Below are 23,838 nucleotides of genomic sequence, written 5' to 3'. Positions count from 1 at the left end.
ATTAGCAAAAATCAAGAGAATCGCGTCCGTCGGGGGTGATCGCGGCCCTTAAAGTGCACTAAATAAGAGCCGCGACCGATCCCGATTGTGGCCGTGCTAGGAAACAAGTACCGAACAATCTGTGAGAGCAATGACAACGATTATTCTGGAACATCTACGTGAGGCGGATAGCGATTTGAATGCTCATGAAGATGCAAGAATTGCCCGTTTTTTAGCATCTGAAAAAGAAATGCATGATTCTTTTATGTCACAAATAGCGGATATGCATGAGAGGCAGATGACATTGTTTGAGCGTATGTTTAGCCTTATCCCTGCCAATACACAAGCACCACAAAAAGACCACACACAAGTGCCATATGGCCAGTACAACTATGACCATGCTCAGTATCCCAACACATCAACCCCACAACCCGAACAATATCGGGTTTATAGGCAATTGAGTTAGGCCTATTGCTGCTACAGCAATGTTTGTATGTATCTTTTCAGGTTGTTAGGTTTCTGCACAATGTAGGTAGAGAAGCCAAAGTTGGGCCAGTTGGTACAAATTTTTTATATTTAATTTTAAAATACATAACAAGTCCATATTACAGGTACAGGTAGTATAGGGCACATGTTATATATATACATAGAAGGGCAAGTAAAGGTCGCAGTACTAGGGTGCTCTTTTTTTTTTTTTTTTAAATATAGTATATATAGATATACATTTTCCTACCTCAAGGATGTACGTTTTTAGGCCTGAAATAATTAGGCCCACGTGATAACTAGAATGGCCATAGCAGAGGGGAAGATGTATGGAGCAGTGATAGTGCTTTAGGCCCTCCTATCAGCTCCAAACTGTTAAGTGTATGAAGGAATTCTGAAGGGACAGTTTGGAGCTGATAGGATTGTCAATTTATGACGTCTCTCCCCCCCCCCCCCATCACTGCGTCATACATCTTCCTCCATCTTGTGTTCTCTTTGTACTTATATTTTTGCACTTATGTTTACAAAGCCATTTTGTACCTGCAAGTAAAGGTCGCAGTACTAGGGTGCTCTTTTTTTTTTTTGTTTTAAATATAGTATATATAGATATACATTTTCCTACCTCAAGGATGTACGTTTTTAGGCCTGAAATAATTAGGCCCACGTGATAACTAGAATGGCCATAGCAGAGGGGAAGATGTATGGAGCAGTGATAGTGCTTTAGGCCCTCCTATCAGCTCCAAACTGTTAAGTGTATGAAGGAATTCTGAAGGGACAGTTTGGAGCTGATAGGATTGTCAATTTATGACGTCTCTCCCCCCCCCCATCACTGCGTCATACATCTTCCTCCATCTTGTGTTCTCTTTGCACTTATATTTTTGCAATAATAAATGTTTACCAAGCCATTTTGTACCTGTATGTCAAGTTTTGAAAACATACAAGAAAGTTTTTTGACATGTTTTATAATTATACTTCAAGTATACAAAAAATGAATAAACACAAACTGTTCAACCAGCAATATTTCTCTGTGTCCCCTACTGCAACATTGATGTAAGGTTTTGAGTTATTGTGGCTCTTATGCGCTCTGCGGCAACGCTATGCACCCCCTCATAGCCTGCTGCATCATGTACGTTTCCCAACAACTCTTGGTCCAGCACATTCCACTCAGGAAGAAAGTTTTCCTTTTGCAGCTCACATATATTGTGCAGAATGCAGCAAGCTGCGACAATATCTGGCATGATTTTTAAGTCCACATCATTCCTCTTCATGAGGCAACGCCAGCGTCCTTTTAATCGGCCAAAAGCATTTTCAACTGCCATACGGGCAGAACTGAGGGCATGGGTATATGCAATCTGTTGTGGCGACAGTTGAACATGCTGGGTGTAGCCCTTCATCAGCCAGTGCTGCAAGGGGTAGGCTGCATCGCCAATGAGGTGGACCGGAATTTTCACACCATCAACAGTCACCGATTTCTGTAAAAATAATTATATTTATTCCTGGTTCAAAACATAAATATTGGTTTATGGGTGAACATAAAGTGTAGGGTACAAATTTCTTACCTCTCTAGGGAACAGACATCCACCTAGCTGGTCCTCCGCAATACTGTACAGATCTGAATTGGCTAGCACCCTCGCATCATGTGACCTACCGGGCCAACCTATGAACACATCTGTGAAACTAAAAAGAATGGTATATTACATATTGTTCCTCCAAAGAAAATGCCCACCATTACAAAAAAAATAGTAAACTATTGCTTACCAGTATTTATGGTCCACTACAGCTTGTAGGACAATAGAATGCCACCCCTTGCGGTTATAGTAGTCTGCGGGGTTATCACGGGGGGCAATGATGGGAATGTGGGTACCATCGATTGCTCCACCACACTGAGGATATCCACGCCTCTTGAATCCCTTGACAGTGTCCTCTAGCCGCTGTCCTTGCGGCAAGGATATAAAGCGCTGGTATAGGGTTTTCAGCAATGCCCGTGTGACTTGGTATACAATCTTGCACACTGTGCCAATTCCTACACCAAATAGACAAGAGAGTGTCCTATACTCTCCAGGGGTAGCGTACCACCAAATAGCAATTGCTAACCTCCTGCTGGGCTCAATAGGCTTCCTGAACTTGGTGGTCTGTTTCGTGATGGCAGGGGACAGTAGTTCCAAAATATAAAAAAATGTAGCACGGGACATTCTGAAATGTGCCATCCACTGCTCATCCTGGAAACTTAGAACTGTCTGCATGAAAGCCTCACCATGTCTGCGATCTCTCATCCACATTCTTCTGGTTGGTGCAGTGCTAATTTGCAGGATGGTGGAAACACTCGCTGATAACAGCACTCTCCTCCTCCGCAAATAATGTCGACGAGCACTCTCCCTCTCCGCAAAGAATTGGGTCCTCCTCCTCCAGCGCAGCAGTAGGTAGCAGAGTGTTATAAGCTGCATCAAGCTGTCCATGGCAGAATAGTACAGCAAAATACTGCAAAATGTCTGCAAGCCCAGCATAGACACAGCTACTCTCTCTGACTCCATTGCTGCAATGCTGTAAGAAGTCCCCACCCACCACCCCTCCCCTTTGTCCCCTTTGTCCCCTTTGTGACTTCAAACTGGTTTGGACTGGAAAAAAGCTATGTCTTGTGGGCATTCTTGGGATTTTTTAAAGTTTACCCGGGTTTAGTGTAAAAGGCTCCGACACGGGTATAACACGGGTCTGTGCGCAGTGTGAACAGTGTTTTTACTCGTGTCTTACACGGGTATGATCCGTGTTCAAAAACCCGTGTTTAACACGGGTTTCAGATGGAAAAGGGGTATAAGAAGGATTTTGTCTGAAAGAGTGAACTCGAATAAGGCCCTGTATGTCTTTTTAAGTATAATATTGCTGTCAAATGACAGAAAATAAAATCACAGCTTTTGTTACATAAAAGTCCCTTTATACCCCTTTCACACCGGCCATCCGGCAATTACCCAGCATTTTTGTGTATCGGTACATTTTGCAGGGTGCAGCCTGGCCCCAATTCACACCACCCGCAAATTGCTGGGTTAAAGCTTTTCAAACCGGGAATTTGCTGAAAATCCTGGGCTTTCTGTGGTGTGAAAAAGTCAACATGGGTCTGGTCAAGAGCATGGTTGGAGTCCCGGGATTTTAAACCCGTGTTGAGCCTTTTACACCAAAGAAAAACCCAGGTTTTTCAGCAAATTATCAGGTTGAAAATCTTTAACCCGGTAATTTGCGGGTGGTGTGAAAGGGGTATTAGTTGTACTTCATTATAAATAACCTACAATGTCCACATGACTTATGGGTCTGAAAGCAAATAGCAAAAATTATTTACTTCCAAGCTCAAGGGTGACTTTAGACCTTATAGGATCCTAAGCAAGACACCGACTTGTGTCCCTTTCCTCAAATAATTCAATACTTCCTAACCCTGGGCAGTCACTTTATGCCAATCCCCCCCCCCCCATCAATCAGTTGGCACCAAGGGCCTTATTCTGGTTCAATCTTTCGGAAGCGCGTCTGTTCGGAAATGACCGGACCTTCAAAGAAAACACGCCTACATGTCGTCCGCATCCGTTCGGACGGACTTTCTAAGAAGAGGGAGTGTCTTCGGACTGCATCCACACGTCCCGTGTACGGCCGGAAGTCAAATATTCAGCACGGTCCTACTGCGTCCGAATGGACGGGAAGCTGACCGTACGCACCGAGTTGGCGTTTTTTGCACCCACCTCACAAATCTATTCGGAAATCATGCTTCACCCACATTACACACTTATACAATTAGGCTACCTCATAACATATATTTTATTTATATTTGTAATCAATTACTTCATAATTTACACTTAAACACATTACTTCCTATTGAGATTAACCCTTACATCATGTTAAGTTTTATTAGTTCATTGTTGCACCTTTACCTGTGTATACTATATATTAATTGCAAGGCAAATGTAATATCGAAAAATTTACAAAATGTGGTTAACACATAATAAATGAAAATTCCTACAGATTAAAACACATTTAGCCAGCAATGACTTAGTGGTTCCAATTGAAGCTGTGGAAAGTGTTTAATTAATCAGTAATGACCAGAGGACTGGATTGTATTGTGCTCAGCTGCGAGTATTTAAGGTGCGGGCGTACTAATTGGGCGATCCGAATGCCTAGCGCATGAACCATTGCCTTCCAAGAAGTGAAAGCTGCTTGCTTTCACAATAGATTTCTGCCGTGTTGGTTCGCTTGCGCTCGGTGTCTGTTCCGAATGCACGCCTACCACAGTTCGTGCACTCCCACGTCTACGCCCACATTAAAGCCCAGTTTCGCCCACTTTGAAACCGCACCCTTATACACGCCCACATGACACCCATATTACACCCATCTTTCCCGAGAGTGTTCGGTGGACATTTGTAGACTGTATTGTTGAGAACAAGTGCGGAGACACAGCATTGCACATGCAAAAATGTTGCTTATGCTTGCGCAGTTAGCTAAAAGTCGCCGTCCCAAAGAATTTGGAACGGACCGCCTCAACCAGAATAAGGCCCCAAATCCTCTCCTCATCATGCCAAATCTCCCCCACCCCCAATCAGTCAGGTATGCCAAATCCCCTGCAGGTCAGTACAGGTTTAGCACCCCCCTCTTCTCCCAAATGTATTAGGCAAGACTGTGTACCCAAAAAAAAAACAAGGAACACAGGAGCAGGAACTCTGATAGCCTGCTGGGGGCATACAGCCAGCTCAGCACTCTGTCCTCCATGATTTAGCCCTGCCGATTGGGCCCTAAACAACCGCTTTGTAGCATATCAGTAAATCCGGTACTGCCACAGCTGCCCAATTAAATTACATCCTGACAACCTTTCCAGCAAACCTCAACATCTTATCATTTATTGTAACATATACAATATATATATATTGAACTGAGCAATATTTTGGTATCATTACAGGAAGCAATCTTAGTGACTTAAACAGTGGAGCAATTGTTGGCATACATTTGGCAGAAGCTACAGTGATGAAGACTGCTCAACTTGTTTATATTTCACAAAGAACAGTGGATATGATATGGTAATGTTGAGAAGGACATTGGAAGGAAAGACGTCATCTTCTTAGTACACCTGCTGCGGACTAAACATCATAGTCCAGCTGTAAAGCCCATTGATTTGTTTGATATGGAAACAAAACACATGCGTAATTGCAAACCAGTTTATTGAAAATACCTGTCCAGGGCACCAGTTCCCAAAGTATCTTGAATCATGGTGCCCTATAGTTCCAACATGTTTTTCATTGCACAGGTAGGCCAAAAATGTCTTATTGAGTCATTTGAAAAGAATGATGAAATTGAATTATACTTGTTGACTAATTGGTAGCTTCCTCCGGGAAGGAGCAGATAGTTTGGCTCCAAAGGAGACGCAATCACATCATTGCAGCTCTGCCCCCTCTTTACAAAGCTCACATTACCGGCATTGTAATCCAGGGGTGGCCCTACAATGACATGATACAGTGCAAATCGCGTTATCTCCCCGCTTACATTTTCTCCATGAGAGGGGGTGAGCAGAGGATTTGGCAGAAAAAGGGCTGCCGGCAGGGCCAAGCAGAATAGGGGAGACTTTCCCACTTTTCTTGGAAGCCTCTTTGCAGTTAATGGACAGTAGACAAGTTTGTCTTAGGTTCAGTTATGTGGTGGTGGTTAAAGTTCCGATTCTGTTTGATCTTGGAATTCCAACCCATGGCACAATAGCAAGTGCCTTACAGCACCCATTTTGGGAACCACTGCTCTAGGGAATCAGCAGATAGCACCATCAAGCCCAAGACATCGAAGAAAGGGATATCTCCGTTAGATTGTAAGTGCTTAAAACACATTGCATATTTAACATATTAACATCATAATTGTTCAACTATATGTTAGATGTTTAAATTGTACCTACTGTATGCTATTTATGAAAAATTAATTAGCAAATAACTTTGGAGGACTTCAAAATGGTCACATTATAAATAATTGCATATTCAATCCAATCTGGACACAATAAAAGCACCCAAAATTGTAGTTCAGTATGCAATGATTCCGCCTGGATCTATCACTTTACACGGAAGGAGCCTGTCCATTCCATGTGTTCAAAGTTTGAAGTGCATGCCCAGTCTGCTGATCACTCATGTGTGGCAATCATTGCTGGGGAAGGACTACAGATGCTGTCAGAAATGGAAGGGCTGCACAGATATTAGGGATATCTGCTACAGATCCTCTGTCATACATCTGGGTGATATTAAATATTTTCATCTATCCCTCAAAAATAGGTGCTTTCAGGAAATTTGCTGCAAATATTTAATGATAAATGGGCCCTATGAGTACTTGACATTCACCAATATGCCACTTTGAGGACTCTATAAACAGCAACATCATGTAGGGCAATATAAACACTTGACATGTACAGAATAAAAAGTAATTATTACATAACCACCCTGCTAGTGTCATTGATTGTGAGCTGGGTATATGGTGTAGGAAAGCCTATCTTAGATGTATCTGTTGCACATAGCATTGTATCTGTTGCACATGGTGTAAAAGGGTGTATACACAGGCTTGGGCTGGGAGATTTGGGTTGGTAAAAATCAAGATGTAGCCACCAGAAATAGCCATCCCCAGCCACTAGCCCATGTGTACAGCCAAATACACTGTGTGGCGGCTAGTCAAAATTGAATTGCCTTCAAAGTTCTTTTGGTCAGGCAATAGCAATGCTGAGGGGCCGCGCGCTTAGGTCTTGTTGTATTTTATAAAGTAATATGCTGTGTAACATTTAGAAAGCAGTGGTGGGAATTAGCAATCTTCTCAAAGTTAGGGGTAGAGATACTAAAACTTAAAAAAAATAAGGAAAAGTAGTGATTTAGCACCTAATTTGATTTGAGCTATTATTTGTGTATTGCATCCTAAAAAATGATAGACAGAATCTGATTGTTTGCTATGGGCAAAGCCACCATTTTTAATTTTAGGTGTTAATACTGTAAATCTACACCTGAGAGGCTGGTATTCCCAAGTAAGGCCATACATACATACATACATACATACATACATACATACATACATACATACATATAAGGGGCGATTCCCTGATGCTGGACTGATTTACCAATTTGCAATGAGATGATTGGTGATTTTATACGGGATTGGCAAAAACCAGCATGGAAAAAATCACAGACTCTAATATCCCGATCATTTTTGGGTCAGAATCAGCAAATCGTGAATGTCCAACACATTGGATTTTAACAATCACCAGACCCAGGTATCTGGCATGGATTTTGCTCCAATAGATGCCTAATTTAAGGGCCCCTTAACTGTCTACATGGACAAAAAAAATTCAAGAGTGGCACATGCATTTGTTTTTATATGCATGGTAAATACTGGCTGCATTTTGCATGTACTGTAGCCCACAAATGTGGAAAAGCTTGATTTTAATGCTGCTATTTAGATGTGTGTTTGGACATGGATTTTCATCCTCAACCACTTTAGCGAAACTGGCACATGTGTGCATGTTTACTTAACTGTTATTTTTAATTTATATATATATATATCTATATATATATATATTTTTATATATATATATATATATATATATATATATATATATGTATATCTATTTACATCTATATCTATATATATATAGATATATAAAATTTTCAATAAAATATAAATTTAAACTGTTTCTGGTTAATACTGTCAGTCAACAGTGACTAGGGTGACAGGCAAAAGGTCACCTTGGTCAAAAGGTTGACATGCACTAGGCCGACATTGACAAAAGGTCAACACAATCAATATCTCGACACATCACATAAAAGGTCACCATGAGTTTGACAATTTTTTCTGATAACTTGTTCATACTTACCGGTCCACGTGGACTACTCTTTAAAAAGTAAGTATGGTAAGCAAAGCAATCCATGTGAGGGTATGCGATACATTTATTGGGGGTACAAGTCAATACAAGTCAACATAAACACCAAAAACCTGTGAAAAACTCATGTCAACCTTTAGCGTGTTCCACTTTGAAACCTCAACCTTTTTCATGTCAATCTTTTTCACTGTTGACCATTCATGGTCACCCTAGACCAGTGGTAGCCAACCCTAGCCCTCGAGAGCTACCAACAGTTCACATTTTCCAGACAACCTAGCTGCTGCACAGCTGCACTCATTATTCACTGACACATTTTAAAAGATACACAGATGGAGCTAATTAGCTCACTTGTGATTCTGTGAGTAGACCTGCAAAACATGCACTGTTGGTAGCTCTCGAGGACTAGGGTTGGCTACCCCAGCCCTAGACACTGTCAACCGAGCCATCCACTACCAATTAAATTATGTATCGCTAAAATAAGAATTTGTCCATGAAGAGGTTAATGTATATTTCAAGTGAGTTAGTACCATCTGAAAAATGCGATAACAGTAGATATAGTCATTGTGAATAAGCTCTAAGGGTTTGGTTAGAGGATATACTTAAGTATAATGATTATATAGAATTTCTATGTTCTAGCTCATTGTTTCTTAGACTTTATCACACTATTGTCTTAAGTCTAGTCATTGAGATAAAATAAAATCATTCTGTGCAAATGAATTGCAATGTCATTGGCACACCAGGCACAGGTACATTGTTCATGAACAATGACTGGAAAGTTACCTGCTGCAAATAAGTATGAGATCACTATTATGCACATCATGACCTAATTATACTTTACACAGCAAGTTGTGTAAGGCAGGTATTCTTAACCTTACACAACTTAGGTTTGGATGGACAAGTAAGACACCATGTTGTTTATAGTATATTTAAATAATAGGCCTGATTCTTAATAGTATTATAACACTTTCAAGTGTCATGAGCAGAAAGTGAAGAATTTAGAAGTGCCAAGTTCACAGAATTGGGATTTCATTGATTTGAACATCTGACACAGATAAACCCTTTAACAGAGAAACTCTAATAACTGGGGCAGTACGGATGGCGTACTGGTTAGCATTACTGCCTCACAGCGCTGAGGTCATGGGTTCGATCCCCACCATGGCTCTAACTGTGTGGAGTTTGTATATTCTCCCTGTACTTGCGTGGGTTTCCTCCGGGTACTCCGGTTTCCTCCCACAATCCAAAAATATACAGGTAGGCCAATTGGCTCCCCAAAAATTAAACCTAGAATATCTGTGTATGCGTGTACATGTGGTAGCTCCACGGTGTGAATGTTCAAATATTCTCTGTAAAGTGCTGCGGAATATCTATGCGCTATATAAGAAACTGTTAAATAAAAATAAATAAATAACAAATATTCCAATAAGGCATTAAATAAAGGCATTAAACCTTAATTGATGCGCTAAAGTGCAAATATTCTGTGAAGTTTGCATGTGCCTCACCTCAAGAGTTATTCATAAATTCTTCTCTCAGGATGTATGTCTACCAGTAACGCTAATAGCGCTTTGTGCCCTCTCTGAAGCACCATTGTGAGCTCATTAGATCTTCCTTGAAAAGGCAAACTATAGTGGATGTCTCTAAAGCATGATACACTGAACTGATCACCAGAAATACTCTGGCTTTGTCTATATAATTGGTTAGTAAACAGAGTCATGTGACCATGGTCTAGTCACATGACCCTCTGTCTTAAGCTGTCTATCATACATTATTTGTAATTTAGATCATTTTACATTTGTCTGTCTCCTGTTTTCTTGTATTTATGTAACATACCATGGGATTTATATGCACTATATTTATCTGTGTATAAATGATTGTCATGGCAAGAATCCACACAGCTGGGAGCAATTAGCAGCCATATTGGCTACACTATAAATATAGAGCTCCAGCAGTCAGAGGATCACCTTTGATAAAGCCAGTTGAACTGGTGAAACGCATCAGTTTACTCCTCTACTCTCAGGATTGGAATCAGCCACCTTGCATCACCCCCCACTGCCATCAGTGCCACTGGGATTACTCCTCTTTGGACCAGCTTATCAGCACTTGGGACTTCTCAGAGAACTTCTCTCCAGGTGAGCCTTACCACACTGGCCACCTACTGAGACTTTTCATTAACAGGGACTACGGATAGAGGAATTCCTCCGGGTGCAGCTTGTCCATGTTAGCCACCTGTTCCAGTCCAGTCCAATCCCCCTGGGCCCCCATTGAGAGGTCCCCAGCCCACCCTACTACACCCACTCTCGGACATTTTTGGTGTATACCAGACAAATAAAATAAAAGCAAGTCAGCGGATTGAAGCACAGTGCGGTCCAATCCCCAGTGACCACGGAATGACCACAGGATATTGAGAACCCCTTGGATCCAGTCACTACCCACCACATTGATTCCCTCAGACACCCAAAAGGGGTAATTTCCTGAACAGAGTTGATACAACTCCCTCTCCATCATCTCCATCATCTTCATCATTGGATTACAAATAAACTATGGACAATACCCCCTCCATCCACCAACAGGAATCTCAATACAGTTTCCACCAATAGGAATCTCAATACAGTTTCCAACCCTCAGTGCCCCTGATATCCATCCTGACAGTGAGATTATTTTATTTGATTTATATGTCATTTTCTATGTAATTAATTTTTATGTGTGTTTTAATTAAAACTTTTCGGCAAAGCTGAGGAAGTTACATTTTCCATCATTATGTAAAGTTTTCCCTCATAATGTAAAGATCAATCCTCTGAAACTACTAAAGATGGGTACACACTAAAGATTTATCTGTTCAATCTGTCTGGTGGGAACAAAAATCTGGCATGTACAGGTATGGGAGCATATGAGAATAGAACATTTGCTGCAAATCCCTGGAAAACAGTCAATTGTCAATCAGATAAATTGGTTAAATCCATTAGATTTAACAAATTTATCCGAACAACAGTTTTTGTCCATTTTCCAACATTTGGGAGCAAATGGTTGATTGTTCTTTGTGCCCATAACATTACCAGATTTTTGTTCCCATCGACTGGGCAGACAGACAAATCTCTAGTACTTAGCTTAAGAGATGGTAGGTGGGGAAGGGGATCTCCAAAAGCAGGGTACACCAGCTCTGGCAGCATCTACACAACAAAGAGGGTTAAATAATCCATGAGATTAAAAAGCCAGAACTTGAAGGTAAAATGGAGCGGGAGTCTAGTAATGAGATCTGATACCTCCTGTCTGCCCACCAGTGAGGAGTAGTGGCTATCTGGCCCTTCTGGAAATGCCAGTATGGTTGATAGTCTGATGGGCTGGTCCAGCATAGAAGCCTGGTTTTGCACTTCTGCTCAACCCCAGGACACCTAGAAAGAGGGTCTGTAACTGCACCCTATTGTGTATTGCTGTAATGGTATCTGTAACACTCACTACATGTAATAAATTAATTATTGCTGTAATAATAGCTGTAACTCTCACTAAATGTAATAAAACTCATCTCACTGTAACTACATAAATTCAGAGCCTAGCCTTGTGTATGAAAGGGCAAGTGGTGGATAATGTGCCAGTACCACTACAACCCACATACCAGAATGCCTCTTTGATTATAAAGGCATTAATGGATAGCTGACTAATATAAGTTTGGCTGTGACTCATACAGTATGCACTTGTGTAAACTCAGGTTTGGTGAATGCACAATGTAAAAACACAAAATATACGCCCGCCCACAGCTATTCTCTCAACTCTGCATTAGCCCTACACAATGGTGTGACCCAGCAGAGCCAACACATGCCGACAGGAGATATTTTATGCCCTATGACTACGGTGTGGTGGGAGAATAAAATAGTTGGAACTTGTGTATTAGCCGGGAGCCCGGTACGTAGTTAGCGTAGCAGCGCTGTCAGAATTAGGGTAGTGTTCCCGCTGCCAGCATAGTTAGTGTACTCAGTCAGAGCCAGCGTAGTCAGTCAGAAGTAGCATAGTGTTCCCGCGAGCATCCCTGTCAGAATCAGCATAGTGTTCCCGCGGCCTCGTAGCAAGCGTCTCTGTCAGAATCAGTGTAGTGTTCCCACTGTGATCTTTTCTCCTTTATTATAAGCTAAAATCCAGTTTACACATGTTGTCATTACTGTCTCAGATGTATGATATGGCAGGTGTGAATGTGTTCCTGAAACATCCACACTATCCACGCCAGCCCGAAGCGCGGAGAGCACAGCGAGCCCCGCGAGGGGATGCGTTACGCGTTCTCCCAACCTGGTCATACCCCCACTATCCACCTCGGCGTGTAGTTGATTGTAAAAAGTGTGGCGAGCGCACGTCTCAGGACGCGGATTACTTCACATGTGTTCCGCGTCCGCTCGCCACACTTAAAGCTCGCCACACTTTATAAATTCAACTCCACGCCGATGTGGATAGAGGGGGTATGAACAGGTCGGGAGGATGCTCGCCACGCTTCGGGCTGGCGTTGATAGAGGGGGTTTGAAAATGCCCTTTATTGTGCATAGGACGCACTTGTGCTTCCTATGCACAACCCCTTTATGTATGAGACGACACCTTTATGAGACAAGCCCTTTATGTATGAGACGCACGTGCTAATAATTACTGAGACGCAGGAACATCTGAGATGCACCTGCATCTCAGACAGCTGGAGAGCCTCTCCTCCGGCGCCTGCATGATCCCCTCTCGGCCGGAATCCGCCAGCGCAGGAGATCTGGCGGTTACCGGCGCTGTGTGAGAGGCGTTCACTAGACTTGGCATGGATGCCGGGGACAGAGCCATGGATGCCGGGGACAGAGCCATGGATGCTAACTACGCTAGGCAACCGTTGGACTACGCTGACAGTGTAGGTAGCCTACGCCTGTGTATGTATGCTAATTGGGCGCCCGGCTAATACATAAGTACCAAATAGTGTGCCCGGTGCAGCGAGGCACCATGGCCAAAGCATGGTGAGCGCAGCGAGCCATGCGAGGGGACGTGGTACACTTTGACAGTGTCCATGTGGACTATGTCGACAATCGGGCCAAAAAAAGCGAAAACTCATTTTGACTGTCAACCTAATACTTGTGTCAACCTTCCAACCCTGCCAACCTTAGTCATGTCAACATATTTCAGGTGTCGACCTAACCCTTGTACATTGTTAAATAAAGGGGAATTGAGCGTTCTGCTTTAAACAGCTTCATGCATGTCCTTAAATGTTTGCATATGAAAATTAAAAGAAAGGAAGTAATGACATGTCCTCTGTGTGATTATATTAAACACACATACTGTAATACTATTTTTAAAATGTAGTACTAACAACAAATAATGTTATTAACAAAATGGAAAAGACGCTGATGTGTGTTATCAGAAACCCACAACAAGGAACACAGGGAAAACACAATAGAAAGTTGCTCATAAATACAGCTGTGTGTTATGACAGTAAACTATCAGGATGGTGGAAGAAAAGTGTCACTGTGTTATGACCCACACAAACCATTACAATTACCCTGCTAAAACCATATACACATACATAGCTTTTTGTGGTAATCAGCCTGTTGCTCTACAGCACCACCTGACCCAGGTAATCACATTTTGATTAATAACAAGATTATCCTTTCATCCAATTTAATATGGCTATGTGCCCCTAGTACAGTATGTAGAACGTTATTAATAAGGCTTTGCTTCTCATTATTGAATGTGTTGCAAGAATACAGCACACATGCATTGTCAGCTTTACAATGGCAGATCTATAAGCATTGTATTATTTGCACAGAACGTCCACATTCTGCAAGGCTGTATCCTAAACTTTCGTTCTTCTTATAAAAAACAGATCTAAAGATTTTACCAAGAAGTCATTGATCAAAGGTCATTCATGTAATGCACTTATAAAAGCAAACAGTCCGAGATTTGCAGGTTTCCTAGCATGCCAGCATGTAATAAGCAGGAGTTGGATATGCCTGCTATAATTGCTGTAGTGTGGCTTATTCCAGTTACAGGTGCAGCACACACGGATCTGTTACAGCGTCCGCTGCCAAATAGCTTTTCTCCCCTGCTCATTACTGGCAGGAGAGCAGGAGAGCTGCAAGTGCTGTACCTGTGCTGCTCTGTCCTGCCAGCTCCTGCGCTGTACCTGTGCTGCTTTGCCCTGCCAGCTCCTGCGCTGCTCTGCCCTGCGATGTACCTGTGCTGCGCTGCCCTGCCAGCTTCTGCGCTGTACCTGTGCTGCTTTGCCCTGCCCTGCCAGCTCATGCTCTGCCCTGCCAGCTTCTGCTCTGCTGGATGCAAGTGTCGGAATGTCACCTACCTGAAGAAGATCTTGGAAAAGATGTTGGCTTTCTCCAGCGGAGATCTCTGCATGGTGACAGTGCATGTACAGGCTCTGTAAGTCTACTTTGTCCCTTCTCTCCCACCTTGTCCTCTCAGCCTGCTGATGTTACTGGACTCAACCCAGGTTAAGAATAGGGAAGCAAAGAGAGTCAGCCCAGTCTTTCATATCTTCCTCCTCTTATCCCTCTTTTTTCTCCTCCACTCCCTCTCCCTCTGTTTAGGTGACACAAAAGGGGTGTGTTGCAAACAATTATCATACGAGTTCATTACCCACGGCTTACTGTATTTTGGATCTGCAGAAGGTACTGTACTGTATCTTCTGGATATTGTTAGGAGTGAGAAGGTCATACCCTCAGGGGAAACACAACTGTCAGGAGATTACTATACTATATTCCAATGAATAATGATTAATGTGTCAGTGGCTTTACTTTGATTTTTTTTAAACCTCTTACTGTATCATGAATAATGTAGCTTTGGTGAATATAGAGCACACATTTAGGGGATATGGTTAACCTTATATTGCACTGCAAATAAATGTACCCCTATGGGGTGCATATTGATATGCACAATTTAGGGGTAAAATCAGGGCGATTTAGGTCACATTGGCACATTGTGGGCGTTTTGCCCTTAATTAAAGTGACCCCAGGACATAGTCCATGTTTACTTTCATTGACTGAAGTGGCAAAACATATTTCTAACATATCTTGATTAAACTATAATTGGGGCACACATGGTTCTCATATATACAGTCTAGAAAGAAAAACATGGCTTTTCATGTATATGATATGATATGATATGTTGATCTTTCTATTGTACTAATAATAGCTGGAAATCCAAAATCAGCGACTATCAGATTTCTAATGCAAAACATGTCAGTTACAAATGCATGGTGCAGGTGTGCAGGTTTCTGTTTTATCATCTCACATCTCCAAATATAAGACTGCCTTCAGGAACATGAAAACCCCTCTTCTTGCCTCCATTATACTGATTATAGAGAGGTGTTGTAAAGGCAATTGTGACAAAAGGGTAAATAAATAATTGGTAAACAACAAAAAGAAATGCTGATTTAATCTAGTGAGATCATGCTACTAATAACCGTAACCAATACGTAAAACAATAATTTTACACTGGTTGGAAACTCTGACATGACTCTAGCAATAGCAGGCTGCCTTTTGTTAGTATCAGCCTATCTCCTACAGAATGAAGGACCGTAAAATTATCTCTGGTATTACAAAGAAAAAAGTGTATTTTGCACTGGTATACAACAATGGAACAATGACCATGTCTTGGTGCTGCTCAAGTAAAGCCAATAAAAACACATGGAGTGAAATGCAATAGGGTGCAATTTTATTAGACAAGTGCAATTTTTGGTCAAAAACGGACGAATTTGCACCTTTTCCAAACATTGCACATGTAATAAAATGCAAATTGCCGTAAAATCGAATCTTGCTCCCCACTGGAGCCAGGGATGGCAATGTATGTTTGTATAAAACTAATTTGTGTAATAAAGTTCTACCATTCTGGGTGTGTGTGTTTTTATGTGAATATTCTTTTTACAGATGAACTACAAGTCTAAGGGTGCCCATTAATGCCCCGCATGCTGAGAATTGTGGTTTATTTTTGGAACCAGGACCGGTCCCAGAGCTTGGTGCTGGTTTCTGAAATACGGTGGACCCCTACACATTTTGTCTCCTGTATTTTTTAAACCAGGACCAGTTCAATGACCTCGGGGTTGGTTATGCTCAAGAGGGGGGTTCCACACAATAATTTTGGTACTAAATACCACACACTTTCATGTATAAAAAAAATCACGCATTATCAGCATTGGAAATCATGCCTAAAATCACACATTGTCCTTACTAAAAAACACACTTTTTCCTTACTAAATAATTGCACCAAATTGCATGCGAATTCTGACTTTATCTAAAAAATTGTACCATATTACATTTGCAATTTTTTTCAAAAAGTGTGCGATTTTATTGCATAGGATCTAGTGCGATTTTAAAACATAACAAAAAATCACTCACTTTTACATCTCACCCATATTGCCTACCCATCAGGGAGATCAAATTGGGCCCAAAGTTTGGTGAAAACTATTAAAATATTGGATGGAGACTACAACAGGACCACATAACTAAAGCTAGCCATACATGAGGTGATTTGGATGCAGTTTGGACACCTTTTATAGGATTGCAGTGACCAATCGCAATAAAAGTGTCCAAACTGCATGCATTTGACAGCAGGTCCGATGTTAGGGGCGAACCGCCCCTAACATCGGACCTGCTGTCAAATGCATGAACCAGTGCACGTCGCATAAGAGCCTGTAAGTTTTGTCAGCTTCAGAAGCAATCTTCTGGATCGCATCTGAGCCGGGCGGGCTTGGCTGGGATAGCATTCCATATATCGCATGCAATCCTGCATGGAACATATTGTATGCAGGATTGCCAAGGTTTGTCTGGGGGTGATCGCAGGCAACTTTTCCACTCTGAGAAATTACTGTAGTGTATGGCGGCCATAAGCTCGGCACACTATTCTATTCTCCCTCCGTGCCTTAATGAATGGTAGGGCATGACCCACTGCCTGTCCTGGAACCACACTGGGAACCACTTGTTACTGGGAAAACCAGTGGGTAACAGGTAGAGGGTGACATGGGCAGCACCAGGCCCTTTAGTCCTCAGGGGCCCTGGTACACCACACCTTCTGCACCAATGTAAGTTCTGCCTCTGGCTGTGCACTCTTGTCAGTGTACATCCTGGTACCTACTAGTAATTAATACTAACTTTGGAGTAAGGAATACAGCTTTGAATGCAATGACTGCTAAGGGCCGATTCAGACTTGAATGCACGGCTGCCAATTTGCAGCGGCCAGTGTTCAGTTACACCACCACATCGGTACAGTGAATTCATGCCTTGCGAATCAATGTGCACGCTGTGTGTATGGATGTGTAGGGCTACACATCCATTTGCAGCAATGCGAAAATGACCAAAACCCATTGTAACAGGCTCACCAGCTAAAGATTTTTACACTGGCCCCAAGTCTTTGCAGGCTTACTCGGCGGTGCGATGAACAAAGGCATATCTCACCTTAAGCTAATATTACAAACACTCCCCTAAACCGCTCAGGCTAGTGTTTTCCAGGACACTCCCAGCATTTCTTGTAGGCACTCCCACTAAACAGCTGGTTAACACCCCCAGATGCCTACTTACAGTCAACGGCAAGGTGATTTGCCTTGCAGGACTTCAGTGCAGGATGGCCTCGAGAATGCGTACTGTGAGCCGTATTCATGCACAGTGTAATTGATAATAGTCTGCTGTGCAACTTCCCAGTCATGTGTTCCGGTCTGAATCAGGCCCTTAGCACATATATACTGTATGGCAGTGGTTCCCAAACTTCTTGAATCATGGCACCCTAAAGTATTAGAATATTTTTCACGGCACCCCTAGGCCAAAAGTTGGTTACTAATTTCAGGAAAAATATTAAATTAGTTGTGATTTACATGTTTTGGTGAATCATGTTTCTCACCACACTTATGTGGTGAGAAACATGATTCACTTCTATTTACCCACATATTCTTAATTGGAAGCCACAAGCACTGATTTTGCCTATTTCATGGCCGTAAATAACTCTGGACCACCAACCTGAGGCACCCCTGCAAGTGCTCCAAGGCACCCCAGGGAGCCTAGCCGCACAGTTTGGGAACCACTGCTGTATGGAGTTCAAATGTCACTTGTCCAGCACTCTCAGGGTTAATAGAGTTTTCTGGGAATTCTTATTAAATTTTTTACTCTACACTGCTGAGGTTTTTATTATTATTAGGTTAAGCAAGGCTTACTAGCAAGGCTTACTACTGTAATTGTTTTCATCAGATTATGGTTCATATGGAAAACCAGCCTGGGAAGGGGGTCAGGTATGTTGAAGGGGTGAACCCCCTTCTCATAGGACAGTGATGGCTAATGGGCCCCATACATCAGCAATTAATTGTGACAATCCTGAGATCTGGAGATGATTGCCACAATTAATTTTAGATGTGTGGGATCCCCCTTTTGGCAATCCCAATCAAAAATTAATAGGGATGGCCAATCAATTGCTTAATCAGGTTTTTAAACATGCTTAATAATCTGGTATTATCTGCAGATCTTTTTTATATGTGTGGGCATTCCCAATTCGTCTTCTTCATCTATTTACATTATGAACAGCTGAAATGACAATCGATTGGGCAATTTCCAGATATGAAGATGCAATCTTTAGATGGAAAAATCTGCCGATCACTGAAATAAATCTGTAATGTGTGGGCAAAGTCAGATAGATTGTAAAATCCATTTATCTGGCCAAAAAATCCCTGGATCTGGAAATCCATGAATTATGATTGCTGATGTATGGGCCCCTTAACCTTGACTCCAGCTGTTGTTGAACTAGCCATCCCAGCATGCCCTGCATTACTTTTAGCAAGTACAAAAAGCAAAACTGTAGCAGGGCATGCTGGGATGTGTAGTTTAACAACAGCTGGAGTGCCAAGGTTAGCCATCACTGTCATTGGACACAGTTGCAGCCATCCTAGTGTCTTTTTCTGCAGTTGTGTTTTCAACTTTATGCTAATTCTACTACAATGCCCTTCCACAAAGTGGCCCCCCGTTACACGCCCACTATCTTCAAATAATCAGGTCACCCACTAAAAACCATTTATATCTGGTGTAATCAAAACCACTGTTGCTGCTGCTGCTGCTAGTGTTTGCTAATGCTGTAGTAACATTCTCTTTGTACTATTCAGAATCTTCTCAATAAACCCTGGACAAACACAATGTGAAATCCTAAACTGCATTGTTTTCAAACTGAATCCACTCCAGACCCCCTGGTGACACAAGAGGGCTATATTACACACAATTCTAATACATTTCATCAGAGTCATGTCGTATTTTTGGTCAGCAAAGGGTAATGAAACTTGATTATATTGTTATGACCAAAAAGTCATACTCTCTTGCTGGCCACACCTGATTTCAGGTCAGGAATTACACCATAATATTTCACAATGGATAATATACCGTGTTTCCCCGATAATAAGACACAGTCTTATTTTTTTTTCCGCAACAAAAAACATCATAGGCCTTATTTTCGGGGTAGGGCTTATTTTAAAGTATCATGCCCCCAGTCCGTCTTACACAGCCCCCATTCCTCCTTTTAAAGTAACATGTCCCGAGTCCTGCTCCTCACCAACAATACAGCACTTTTCAGTTCTTCTTCTTCTTGTTTTCCACCTGCGCCACTGCTCCCTCCGTGTACAGCAGCCGCGTGATGTGCACAGTGACGTCACGCGCTGGGCGCAGTGCATCCCTGGGACCGGGAGCTGCAACAGCTTCTACAGTATAGTAGAAGCCTGTACAAGCAAGGCGGCGGTGAAGGGGGTTAGCGGGGGTGGAGATGGGGTTACAGAAGTTAGTGTACCCACCCTTTTGATAGGGCTTATTTTCGGGGGAGGTCTTATTTTGGACCAGTGTCCAAAATCTGGGGTAGGGCTTATTTTCGGGGAGGTCTTATTATCGGGGAAACACGGTATACAACAAATGATCCATCTTAGGTTTATTCTTGTGAAAGCGTAGCTTGAATTGTGCATTTGGTACTTGTTTCCTATCTGGGCGCCCACTAAGTAAATTGAGCACCATGCTATTCTCCGTAGTGAAATCTGATCGCATCGCATCGTACACATACACGATATTGAACGATGCGATGCGATGCGATGCGATCCGATTCGATTTCCCATAGGAAACAATGTTAAATGGCTCAATTTAGCCAAATTATCATAGGAACAATAGTAAATGGGCCAAAAACACCCCTGAACATTGAAATGTCCCCCCAAAAGTAGTTGACGCCACCCCACCATCAACGTGAACCCGAAGCGTGGCGAGCGCAGCGAGCCCGCGAGGGGCGGCGGTACGCGTCCTCCGACCTTTTCATGCCCTACTATCCACTAGGGCGTGGAGTGAGAATAGAATAGTGTGGCGAGCGCAGCGAGCCACCGAGCCCGAAGCGTGGCGAGCGCAGCGAGCCCCGCGAGGGGACGCGGATACCTTCACAGGTAAACGCGTCCCTTTGCGGGCTTCCCAGGTGTCCGCGTCGCCATGGACACCTGGGAAGCCCGCGAGGGGACGCGTATAACTGTGAAGGTATCCGCGTCCCCTCGCGGGGCTCGCTGCGCTCGCCACGCTTCGGGCTCGGTGGCTCGCTGCGCTCGCCACACTATTCTATTCTCACTCCACGCCCTAGTGGATAGTAGGGCATGAAAAGGTCGGAGGACGCGTACCGCCGCCCCTCGCGGGCTCGCTGCGCTCGCCACGCTTCGGGTTCACGTTGATGGCGGGGTGGCGTCAACTACTTTTGGGGGGACATTTCAATGTTCAGGGGTGTTTTTGGCCCATTTACTATTGTTCCTATGATAATTTGGCTAAATTGAGCCATTTAACATTGTTTCCTATGGGAAATCGGATCGCATCGCATCGCATCGCATCGCATCGTTCAATATCGTGTATGTGTACGATGCGATGCGATCCGATTTCAGTACGGTGCCGTACGTAGAAAACCTGGGCGCCCAGATAGGAAACAAGTACCGTGCATTTTATTTAGCAAGATCTCTTTTTTTTTTTTTTTTGTGAAGGACATAGGGGGCATTGAAACCTGAACAATATTTACGATACTCAGAAATATCGTCCAGGACCTATTCAATCCCATTCTTTTTTTGGGGTGGGATTTGCCGCTGGAAATTTGACTATTTCAAAAGTGGAATTTTCATTGTCAGTAACGGGCGTTAAATTGATGAATTAGCACCTGTTTCTGACAAAAGAGATGTGGATTCGCGATACACGCACTTTCTGACCTCTAGAATCTATCGATCTGTCAAGTAGGACCTCTAGCATCTCCTCCAAGACGACAGCCATTTTTGGAGGGACATTTTTTTCAGCAGATTCCATACGGATGGCCAGACCAAATGAAATCAGCAGAAACCATGAGCCCCCCACAGCGCCGGCTTCCCGAAGCCACCGCTTGGGCTGCAGTGCATTGTTACGCCTCTTAACATTGCGACCTATGGTTACGATGTTCCTCTTAAACTGCAATCACAAGTGCAGGCAGTAGATGTATGCACCATCTCCTGCATATTGCTAAGGATGGCACATGCTAAACTGCTCAAAGCAATTTAGAGCAATGGGTCCTTTGTGAAGTGTCACCTGACACTTCACAAAGGACCACAGTCCGAAAAGCATTGTGAAGCAGCTACAGTACATCACCCTGAAGGGGTCCCATAACATTTAATCTACACTTCAAAGGCAAAGCTAAGCGGTGTGTGGCTGGACTGCCATATCTCAGGTTGTGGAATTCTACCCATAAGCGCACACCACTCGCCTTGCCTTTTTTTCTAAATTGTATATGATCTACTATCTGCACAAACTTTGTACAGTATGGTATGATATTTATTTATTAACAGTTTCTTATATAGCGCAGCATATTCCGTTGCGCTTTACAAAGGAGACACATATTGGAGCAGTGGCATAAATTTGTCCCAGATGCCCGGAGGCAAGATAAATATTGGCGCACCCTCCCCCATAAATGTATGTATGACTGTGGTCACACCAAACACTCCAGCTCCTGATGAAGGCGTGTGAACACGCCGAAACCCGTTGAGCAGCAGCACCAGTATTCCAGCCCATTTCTGGAGAGAAATCCCATTCAACACCTTTCTCCAATCTTGGAGCCATCCTACCAGATTTCATCCGGACCAGTTCTATGCCATCTCTTTGGACTCCATTGTTGACTCCACCCTGCAGGACTCAAGTTGGGTATAGTTATACCACAAAACTGCACCACTCCAAATTTGAGTGTTATCATTGGCATCTATAACTGGGCAATCCCCGGGACTTTATACAAGCCCTTATTCAATCAAGGACATCCACAATCTCTGGTAACTATACAGATGGAGTGGGTCTCTTCTTTGCAGGGGATGGCGATGGCGATGCCAGCCACCATCCCCCGCCACCCGCCATCAGTATATGCGAAAGGGGATGCGCGCACACGAGATGCACGTGCGTCCCCTTCCGACGGCTTCCCCCGGGTCCCCGTCGGCTTGTCGGCGGTCACCCGGGGTCCCCACCGCTTCCCTGCACCCCACCCCCCCTAACCCTGTCCGTCTCCCTGAAGCGGAGATGGACAGGGTTCCCGTCACCCCACTGAGACGTGCGTGCGCGTGAGACGCACGCGTGTCTCAGTCCGATGGACGCCGGGCTGCTGGCGGATCGCAAGCGGTGACGTTCTGGCGATTCGCCAGCAAGAGGGAGCCCGGCTCCATCTGTACATTCCATGGTGTTCTTGGGATAACAATTGACTCTCTCCAACACATCTGAATACTAGCTGGAACCAATTTTCAGTTTTAAATTCCCAATATCATGCTTTTTTGAGAATTCTCACATAAATTATACATTGTGATATTTTATTCATGAATTGTTTTTTATTTATTTGTAATAAATTTGCTATAATAGAAACCTAGCGCTGTATCATAGATTTCCTTTTTCTTGTTTTTGTACCTTTTTGGAAGCCTTACACCCTACCGATTAGGGTTGCCACCTCATCCCTTTAAAACTGGAGACATATTAATTACACAGGTTCTGTGGCTAATTAAAAAAATACAGTTGGAATGAAGTCTGATGGCTGTTTAAAAAAAAAACAGTTGAAATTGAGTCTTGAAGTGAGCCAGTCACAGAACCTGTGTAATTAATATGTCTCCAGTTTCAAAGGGATGAGGTGGCAACCCTACTACCGATACAGCCGCTTTAGCAACACCGGTGGTTCTTCTTCCTTTGCAATACTTCCTATTGGAAGTCTGACCTGCCAGTCACTCAAGGCATCCCAGAGGGAGGTGTTCCCTCCCTCTGGGATGCCTCTCTCTGCGCAAATGCGCGGCAGCCCCAAAAGGGGTTCTGCGCATGCGCAGTACCGCAGACAATACTGCGCATGTGCTGGAACCCGATCAAGTCTCCGGGGGCTGCTGCAAAGGCAGCCCCCGGAGGCTTGGGCCAGCGCATGCGCAGTATGTATGACATTACTGCGCATGCGCTAGCACCATGCAGGGACAGAGGTGCGCGTGAAGTCCGGGGAATTGGATGGTGGCAGTGACCAGGGATGGCAGCGGAGGGGGGGGGCCGCATTGCGGCAGC

At 43.4% G+C, this 23,838-nt stretch overlaps 1 protein-coding gene across 1 annotated transcript in view; it reads right to left on the bottom strand.

Annotated features, from left to right (window-relative positions):
- CFTR (CF transmembrane conductance regulator) overlaps positions 1–14,811 on the bottom strand; it is a 176,300-nt gene extending 161,489 nt beyond the window's left edge. Inside the window, exon 1 of the mRNA XM_083182806.1 lies at positions 14,622–14,811. Within this exon, the coding sequence (XP_083038932.1) occupies positions 14,622–14,674 (53 nt within the window). The 5' untranslated portion in view covers positions 14,675–14,811. The remainder of the gene's footprint in view (positions 1–14,621) is intronic.
- Between the last annotated feature and the right edge of the window lie 9,027 nt (positions 14,812–23,838).

This window comes from Crinia signifera, chromosome 4 (genome assembly GCF_055691185.1).
Source record: "Crinia signifera chromosome 4, ASM5569118v1, whole genome shotgun sequence".
NCBI classification, from domain to species: Eukaryota; Metazoa; Chordata; class Amphibia; order Anura; family Myobatrachidae; genus Crinia; species Crinia signifera.
Note: the sequence above shows the minus strand (reverse complement) of the source record. Positions and strands in the feature narration are given on the sequence as shown.